General features: G+C 35.4%; 1 protein-coding gene across 1 annotated transcript in view; it reads right to left on the bottom strand.

The window, feature by feature from the left end:
* Positions 1-10,000, bottom strand: part of LOC145269456 (matrix metalloproteinase-19-like) — a 50,711-nt gene that overhangs the window by 9,729 nt on the left and 30,982 nt on the right. Inside the window, exons 7-9 of the mRNA XM_080125131.1 lie at positions 9,342-9,425; positions 6,528-6,686; positions 864-1,018 (exon numbers count right to left, since the gene is read on the bottom strand). Coding sequence (XP_079981257.1) covers positions 864-1,018; positions 6,528-6,686; positions 9,342-9,425 — 398 coding nt within the window. The remainder of the gene's footprint in view (positions 1-863; positions 1,019-6,527; positions 6,687-9,341; positions 9,426-10,000) is intronic.

Here is a 10,000-nt window from a genome sequence, read left to right as displayed (position 1 = left end):
TTGGTCGTCGTTGGTGGTTCATGCAAGATAATGACCCAAAGCATTCGGCTAAACTGACTAAGAAATGGCTTGAGGACAATCATATTAATGTTTTGGAGTGGCCATCACAAAGCCCAGACCTTAATCCAATTGAAAATTTATGGAGAACATTAAAATTGAGGGTAATGCAAAGGAAGCCTAAGAATCTTATTCAATTGGAGGATTATTGTCAGGAAGAGTGGGCTAAAATTACTACTGAAGAGTGCAACAACTTGGTTGTAAACTATGAAAAGCGACTGAGGAAGGTAATCAAGGCGAAAGGCTATACAATTGATTATTAAATAAATCGTGCCAATAATTTTTAACAAGGGTTTTTTGCAATTATGTTTGTTGTTCCTTTGTTATTTATTTTTTCTAAAATCCGATTGCTGCATCGGAAAGGCCAGTTAAAAATACATAATATACTTTGTTATTTTCTTTAATTTAATCCCTTTTTTAGAATTTATTAGACAAAATTTAACTTTTATTTTACCGTGCCAATAAATATGATCATCACTGTATATGTACATATATATACATATATATACACATATTTACACATATATATACATATATATATACATATATATATATATATATATATATATATATATATATACATATGTGTGTGTGTGTGTGTGTGTGTGTGTGTGTGTGTAAATATATATATGGCCCGGGTAAGGCGGGTTTTCCCTGCTAGCTTTAATTAAATCATGAATAAGCAAACAAGCAAATAAGAATACGACTTTATTATAATACAAGATTCAAGCAAGCAAGGACGCCCGGACTTCCCACAAAGTTTTATAATTATTAACAATATTATTAAGGTATAGAAAGAGACTAACCTTGATCAGAAGAATATTTTCCATTCCGTTTTTATCGTTTACACGTATTGCTGCCTCGGGCTTTTTTATTTTGGAATTTTTTATCTCCTTCGGAAAGCCAGTTTTACGGACAAATCGGTCCGGACTCGTCATTGTAAATGCCCAGACCTTTTGACCTGAAAGAAGACGAAATTATGAAAATTATTTTTCTGTTTATTTTTTTGTTTTTGTCTTTTAATTAATGCAATAAAAAAATATATTATTAGCAGGGCTGTGACAACAGCATATTCTTTTCATTCTTTTCACTCCCGGATATATATCCGGCACATTGACACACAGTCAATCAACCGAAAACCACATCCGTCTATATAAAAACATATAAGATATTAACGGATATATACTTAAGAGTCAAAACAATGAAAAGAATATGCTGTTGTCACAGCCCTTATTATTAGTCGACTGAACAACATATTTATAACAAGCAAGAATACAAGGCGTTGCCCGGGCGATTATTTAATTTTTATCAATCACAACTAATTCGTAAAACGCAAGGTAAATCTTAGTGCAAAATAGGAAATAACTGATTGATGTTAAACTTAAAAAAAAAAAACAAGTTAAATTTTACTTAAAAAATATCTCAATTTAATTTTACTTAAAAAATGCCTCAATTTAATTTTACTTAAAAAATACCTAAGTTAAATTTTACTTTATAAAATACCTAATTTAAATGTTACTTTAAAAATACCTGAGTTAAATTTTACTTTAAAAAATACCTAAGTTCAATTTTACTTTAGAAAATACCTAAGTTAAATTTTACTTTAAAAAATACCTAAGTTCAATTTTACTTTATAAAATACCTAAGTTAAATTTTATTTTAAAAAATACCTAAGTTAAATGTTACTTTAAAAAATACCTGTGCAAAATTTTACTTTAAAAAATACCTGGGTTCAATTTTACTTTAAAAATACCGAAGTTAAATTTTACTTTAACAGGCGAGATAAGATTGTTAACTGTTTTTCGTCCCCAAAAATGGACAGTGCCACCTGGATGTAATGGGGTATTATTTGGAGCCAAATCTGCAGGTGAACTATGTAGGGAGTTGAGTAGCGAGACGTCTGTTCACATTACATTTGAACTTTTGTCAGTATAGTCAGGGGAGCAGGACCCCGAGATGGAATTCCAAATTCTAGCAGTTCGAGAGAAGAAAATATTAGTGTGGAAAGCTCTCCAGCATCTAGGGATTTCAACATTGAAGGGGTGGAATTTTGCTGTTTGTCGGATTAGTCGGGGATATTTACGTCGAAGAGACACAAGTGGGTGGAGTTCGATGCGATATTTTTAGTCACGTGTAAGCGACTCTATAAGTCACTCCAACGGTCCGCTGGTCGGTCGGTCGGTCGGTCCGTAACACTTTTGTGCTTGGCCTTTTTGGTTAAGATCAAAGGTCTGTTGTTAATATATGCTGTTCTTAGCTTTTTAAGCTTTGCTTAGCCTTTTGGCCAAGATCATGGTGTAGTATCTGTTCTTACTACATGCTGTACTTATGTTTGTAACTTTGTGATATAAAGTGGGGGATCACTTTTCTGTATTAATTTAATGTAAAATGATCACCCACTTTACAACCAGTCAGTCTCAAAGCCATTCAAGTCATTCTCCAGATCATTCAAGTTGTTTATGAAGGATTCCAGTTATTTTTTAAGCATTCAAGTCGTTCTTAAGGTTATTCAATTCATCCTTAAGTTCATTAAAGTCATTCTAAGTCATTTACTTTTTATTTATTTTAGTCATTTCAGCCAATCTTTCGGTCATTTTAGTTTATCTTTAAGAGTTTCATGTCAACCTTACAGTCACGCATTCGTTCATTACAGGCGCAATGATGCATCGTTTTGGCGATGGGACAGGGGTTGGAGTTTGGGTGGTAGTGCGAAATCAATTATGGTAGAGACTTTTTTTTTATTCTTTCTAACAGTGAGAAATTAGTGTCAGGTGAACTAGCAACAATACTCCATGCATGGTTTAATGGTAGTTTTGTACAGAAATAATAATAAGTCTCTCAGTCTTTCCTTAAATAAATTGGTTCTGAATATGACCTTAAACTATATCCGATGGTGAAGCCCCAGCTTGCGGGCTTTGGGGAGTATGGAGCCACCCTTTAATTGCCATTGCTCCCAGATCCACTCTGACCTGAAGTAGTACCTGTTAGGGTCCCAACTATGGGTTAAATAGAAACCGACATGAAAACAACAAATATATTCTATTAAAAAAAATTTTCTTCAAAATCTTTGGATTCGGTATAAAATAACCTGAAAAGGGTTGATATGCTGTAAAACAAAAACAACCAACCAAACAAATTTCCCTAAATAAAGCATCGTTACATTAATTTCCGTTTTGTACCTTCAAATATTTATTCACATATGTTTGGTTTGGTTGTTTTGTAGAATATTTTTTATGTGTTTGATTTTAAAGAACATGATTGCGTTTTGTAAAAGAAAAAGGAAAAAATTATTTTATTTAATTATTTTTTGCGCATCTTCTAGTGGTTGTTTTCACGACGTTTCGGCCATTTATTCCTCTGGCCTTCATCAGGTTAACTGCGACGGGATAGAAATGTCGAATCCTCCAACTGCATCCATAGTTGTTGTCGTCTCACCACGGCCAGCTTTGGGTGAGACTGAAACCACTACCTTTAGACAATGCTCACCTGGTACCATAGATATTCCGCATCTATATGGCCCTGTCGGTGGGGCATTAGAATACGCTGACTGCCCCCCCCTGCAGAGGGTAAAAGTCTCTCAATGGGGGTCCTGGATATGACCTTAAACTATATCCTGTGGTGAGGCCCCAGCTTGTGGGCTTTGGGGAGTGTGGAGCCACCCTTTAATTACCATTGCTCCCAGGTCCACTCTGACCCGGAGTGGTAGTACCTGTTAGGGTCCCAACTATGGGACTGACGTGAAAACAACAAATATATTCTATTAAAAGAATTTTTCATTAAAATCTTTGGATTCGGCATTTAATAACCCGAAAAGGGTTGATATGCTGTAAAACAAAAATAACCAACCAACCGCATCTATATACACTGCACCACGGGCACCGTTAACCACCTGACGAAGGCCAGATGCCCTCACAAGGAGGGGGTATCCTTTGTCTGGAGACTGAATGGAGGCAATGAAATGATGTAAGAAATAGGCCCAATTTTCACACTAATTAATTAATTAATTAATTCACATACGCGTAAAATCACTGTATGAGAAAATAAAAAAATAATTTATGTTTATTTAATCATTTGGACTTGTCACCTTATTTGCCAACTCACCACGGTTTGGTCAACTAATCCTCTGACTGGCTTTGGGTTGATCATAGGATTAGTTAACCAAATCGTGGTGAGATGACAACAGCTAATGAAGGCAGTAATTGCTGTAGATGCAGTTGAAGGATTCGACATTCTTATCCCGTTGCGGTTAACCTGACGAAGGCCAGAGGAATAGTTGTCCGAAACGTCATGAAAACAACTAAAAGATGAGGATAAAAGTCCACAACTAATTAAATAAAATCAATTATACAATTTACTCATCTCAATAAGAATTCCAATTAATTCAATAATATAAAGCCGCATAAATGTTCGGTGCATTTTTGGTAAAATGTTTTTGACTACTAATCAGGGTGGATTATTGTCTGCTGTCCACCGCGCTAAAGTGTGACACAAGGTCGGAAGGTGGAGAATAGGCAAGCTTCCCTAAAGGAGGGGGCACTCGTTCCCCAGCAAAAATTGCCTGTTTATCCCGTCGGCATTCCCCGGTCGGGGCGCCTCAGGCGACAAGCAAAAAAATTACCCCACCCGAAAGCCGGGTGGTAAGGCCTGGGAGGGTGGACCTCCTGAGTGATACCCAGACGGTGTACCTCAGTCGGACAGGTATTGGACCAGTTCCTGGCCCCGCACCCGTCGGGCTGAGTGTCGAGAACGGATCTTTGACGGGTACTCTACCCAGTCTCCAGACCGCCGAAGCAGAAAGGAGACCATCCCCACTAATAATGAGGGTAGATATTTGGTTTGTGTCCACCGCACCAAAGTGTGACACAAGGTCAGAAGGTGGAGAATAGGCGAGCTCTCCTAAAGAAGGGGCACCTTAACAAAAATTGCCTGCGCATCTCCGTCGGCATTCCTTGGTCAGGGCGCCTCAGACGACAAGCAATAAATTTGCCCCACCCTAAAGCTGTGTTGCAAGGCCTGGGAGGATGGACCTTCTGGGGTGATACCCAAGCAGTGTACCTCAGTCCGACAGGTACAAGGGCCGGTTCCCAGCCCCGCACCTGTCAAACTGAGTATCAAGAATGGATCCTTGACGATTACTGAAGCAGCAAGGAGGCCATCCTCACTACTAATGAAGATATGACTCCAATTATTTCCACAATCAGAAGCTTCGAAAATTATTATAAAAGATATCAAATTTTATATTCAATTCAGTTCGCTGTTAACTTGTCTCGAAACGACTGAATCGTGACTACATTGCTTCTTCGCTTTTTGCTACTAAGAATTACTCAACACTCGAAATCATGACGCATTAATTCTTCGCCGATTTGATTTACTGCCGCCATCTTTGTTCAACATAATGTCCCAACACTTTACAATTTTATATCAGGAAACCGGTATCTTCAGACAGTCCGATCTGATAGTACCAGAAGCGGAAGAATTTATTTAAAAAGCAGATAATAAAAGAGAAATATGGGAAAAAGAGACAAACGTGCAAATTAGTGTTGGAGCGATTAATTGAAATCGGAATCAAGAATCAGAAAAATCAGAAAATTTTGGGTTATCGAAATCAGAAAAGAAAAAACTGTGTATAAACGATTCATTTGTATTTTTTTAATTTGACTTTGTTTAAAACAAAATCTACCACTGCTTATAGTAATGATAAAATAAAAAATATTTATTGATTTTAAACAACCAGTCAAACTAAAATCGATAGATCATCCCCTACAAGTGTATTTTTACGCTTGATAAAATATCTGCACATTAACCATGTATTTTACGGTAATCAGGGAAACGTAACAACTTTATAGTTAAATATTTAGAGATTTGTAAAGAATTGGAATCGGTACTTGTATTGGAATCGGGAGTTTAGTACGGAATCAGTAATTGTGTCGGAATCGATAAAAATATTGGACTCGTCCCATCGCTAGCACAAGGTCCCCCCTCGCCTAACTTTCACAAGAAACACTCGTCTAGCTGAAAACACTATCAATAATTCCCCCCACTCTTTATCTGTGCCTAAACCTAAACGTAGATTCCATGAACAAAGCTTATTTCTTAGAACTGCACGCCTGTGGAATTGTCTTCCGTTTTCCTGCTTTCCGGCTGACTACAATATGGCTGTGTTCAAGTCTAACGTAAATAAGTTCTTGATTAGCCGTTCCATATAAGTTATCAAATTTACCGAATTTTCATTACTAATGATTACTATATTGTCCAATTCCTACTGTACACTCTTTAACCCTTATCCTTGAGTGGCCTCTTGGCCTTGATAATGTGGTGATGCCTATGTAAAAAAAAAAAAATAGAAAGAAAAGCAAGGTTTTCAAATGACATTAAAACTGCATTAAAGTCTTATTAACGTCTTTCAAAATAAGAAAAGCAAAAAGCAAAAAGCAAAAAAAAAAAAAAAAAAAGGATTGTTGAGCACTTACTTTTAAACAAATAGATAGTGTTTGTCATTTGCGAAAAGGCAGCTGCGTCGACACTGTTCGGGCCGCCGCGAAACATTCGACTCACCAATGTCTTTCGCCCACTGAAACCACTGATGACCTTCTTGCGGTCAACGAAAATGTAATCGGCTTTTTTATCGACTGTTTATAAAAGCAAAACAAAAAAACAATAAAGAAATTTAAAGGACGCAGTGTTAAGATGTAATACGAGTATTTATTTATTTACGTGCACCCGAGACAAGGCATATCGTCACGAGTTGGAGTAATGGATAGAGAGGGAAAGGGGGGAGCAACCAGCAAAAAATAGATTTTATCTATATATTGTGTTGTTTAAAAAGAAAATTCCTGATGAAGACTTTATCAGCCGAAAATTTGAAACTTTAAATAAATAAATTTTTGGTTATTTAGAAAAATACAGATACGCACGTGGTCGTTCTTTCTAACCTCATATTTTGAATTCCGTTTACTCCGTGTTTCTAAAAAGTGTGTGTGTACATATATATATATATATATATATATATATATATATATATATATATATATATATATATATATACAGGGTGCCCACAAAGTCTGGCTACATAATCTACAGGATGCTTCCACAAAGTCTGGCTACATAATGTAGCCAGACTTTGTGGACACCCTGTATATGTCATACACCAGAATATATGCAAACTACGAATTAGACCACAAGGAGAAATGATATATGCACAAATCATAAGTCGTACAGGAAAACGACAATGCCAAACTTCTTTGAGGCATGCGCATACCTGAATATTCCAAACCGACATCTATATATATAATTCTCACCTCTCTGTTTAAATACATATATATACATACATATATATACATACACATGTATACATATATATACTTACATATGCATACATATATATATATATGTGTGTGTATGTGTGTGTGTGTCCTTATTATTTCAACCTCGGTGGTATTTACTTAAATCATCACAAGTTGTTTCAATAGGCGGGATAACAAATTATCCAGTCTATATCGTCAGACGATTTCAGCGAAAATAAATCAGAATAAAACAATTTTTGATTACGAATGGGTATTAAAAACCAAAAAGAGTGTGAGTAATGGACAGACAGTGAAAGGAGGAGGAGGAGGAGGAGGAGGAGGAGGAGAGAAAGAAAAGGGATTGTTGGGCAAAAGAAAAAAATGTATATTAATATAAATTTAATTAAATTTAATTTTTTTTTTAAAAAGGGCGAAGGAAAGAAAGGGGGTTTAAGATGACAAAAAATATTGCTTGTTAAAAGGAATTTAAAAAAAAAAGAATAAATAGGAATAAAACAGAATAAAAAAAAGAATAAAGAAGAATAAAACAGAATAAAAAAATTAGTTGGTCAGGTGTGATCTCAAAAGATGTACTGAGAGCGCTTAAATGACAGCCCAGGAACAAGCCACTCACACTTCGTCCGTCAAACACTGCGTTAACAATCCTACAGCATCATTGATGTGAAGATTGTGTAATGCAAAGCACATATTATATCAGAGTGCATTATGTTAGCTCAACATCAATATGAAAAATGGAGACAGGGCAAAGTCACTCAGGTCATACACCAGAATATATGCAAACTACGAATTAGACCACAAGGAGAAATGGTATATGCATAAATCATAAGTCGTACAGGAAAACGACAATGCCAAACTTCTTTGAGGCATGCGCATACCTGAACATTCCAAACCGACATCTATATATATAAATCTCACCTCTCTGTTTAAATGTATGTATGTTTGTATGTCTGCCTAAAACTTTCGACCAAGGCGACGGATTTTTACCAGATAGGTATCGTTTTGAAGCTCGACCCTTCGAACGACAAATATCGAAAAATTGGCACAAAAATATTAATTTTTTTCACCCTCAACTGGTCACTTTTCGAAAGTCATCTCCTCTTTTCGATTGACTAGCCTTAATTAAAACCTTCGTCACATTTCGGTTTAGCGGTTTGGCGCAACGGCAAAGACATCGCGTTTTTTTTTTCACGGTCTTTTTCTTTTTCGCGGTGCGGGTTCGAGCCTGCCTGCCTACTACAACTTTCTAGTTTTCTTTTCTTTTTTTTTTTGCTTAACACACACCTCTAAACAACGCCGGGCACCCACGCTAGTTTTTTCCTAAAAGAAAACCTAGAGAGCTTGCTAAATAATTGACATAGCCTGCCCTTTCGATACCAGGGTGTGATAGAAAGAAGACGAAAAAAATCTATAATAGGAATTAGATTATGGAAATGTCAAGATGGTTAATATCGTAATTGAAACGCTTGGGACCATAACGAAAAGCCACAATTTCTTTTACAACTTTGCAAATGCCTTGCTTGTTAGGAACGAGAAAAATAGTATTATACTGTTTGAAGGGATTTAGTTCTCTCTCTCACTACAAGAAAATGCCTGGGCAGCCCTGTCGTCATTCCCTGATAAGGGTACTTCAGACGATTAACAATAAAGAAACCCCCTTCTCAAAGAGAGAAGACAAAGCCTGGTAGGGTGGACCTCCTAGAACTGCACAAAACTTAACTGCCACCGCAAAAATAACAGGGGCCGGATCATTGCAAGAATGGTTTAATCTCTGTTGATTTGGGGACCGAGAATAAATTTCCCTAATGTTTAAAGTCGAAGGAATTTATCTGGTGTTCAAAACTAATCTGAATAAACAGTCTGCGAATGATTACGAAATAATTGCGATGATAATTTGAATCGAATAAAAAGGTATTTAATAGTCCATACACTGGGGGGGGGTGATTATAGAACTTGTGTGAATTGATTAAAATGATGACTTACTTCGCAATGCAGCATTTATCGTTTCATAAACTGCGCCGCAGAAAGCTAATACGGTCGATGATGCCAACACTACTTTTGGTTGCCCTGGAAAGATATTGAATTAAAACGAATAAAATGAGGAGATTTTAAAAACATTGCTTTCTTGATTATTTGTGTATATATGAAATAATAACAACAACAACAACAACAACAACAACAATATTAATAATAATAATAATAACAACAACAACAACAATAATAATAATAACAATAATAATAATATTAATAACAATAATAATAACAACAACAATAGCAACAACAATAATGATAATAATAACAACAACAACAACAATAATAATAATATATAACATGTATTTATGTTGCATATATATGTATATACACACACAGCATATATTTATCTTGTATATATGCATACAACATATATATATACACAACATATATATGTATATATATATATATATATATATATATATATATATATATATATATATATATATATATATATATATATATATATAGTAATTTATAAAATATATATGGCGATTAAACTACACTGAATATTCCGCGTTTCATCCACTCTAGGACTCTTCTTATCTAGAGTGGATGAAACGCGGAATATTCAGTGTAGCTTACTTGCCATATATATTTTATAAATTACT

The sequence above is a fragment of the Euprymna scolopes genome, chromosome 45 (genome assembly GCF_053919585.1).
Source record: "Euprymna scolopes isolate OS-2025 chromosome 45, ASM5391958v1, whole genome shotgun sequence".
NCBI classification, from domain to species: Eukaryota; Metazoa; Mollusca; class Cephalopoda; order Sepiida; family Sepiolidae; genus Euprymna; species Euprymna scolopes.
Note: the sequence above shows the minus strand (reverse complement) of the source record. Positions and strands in the feature narration are given on the sequence as shown.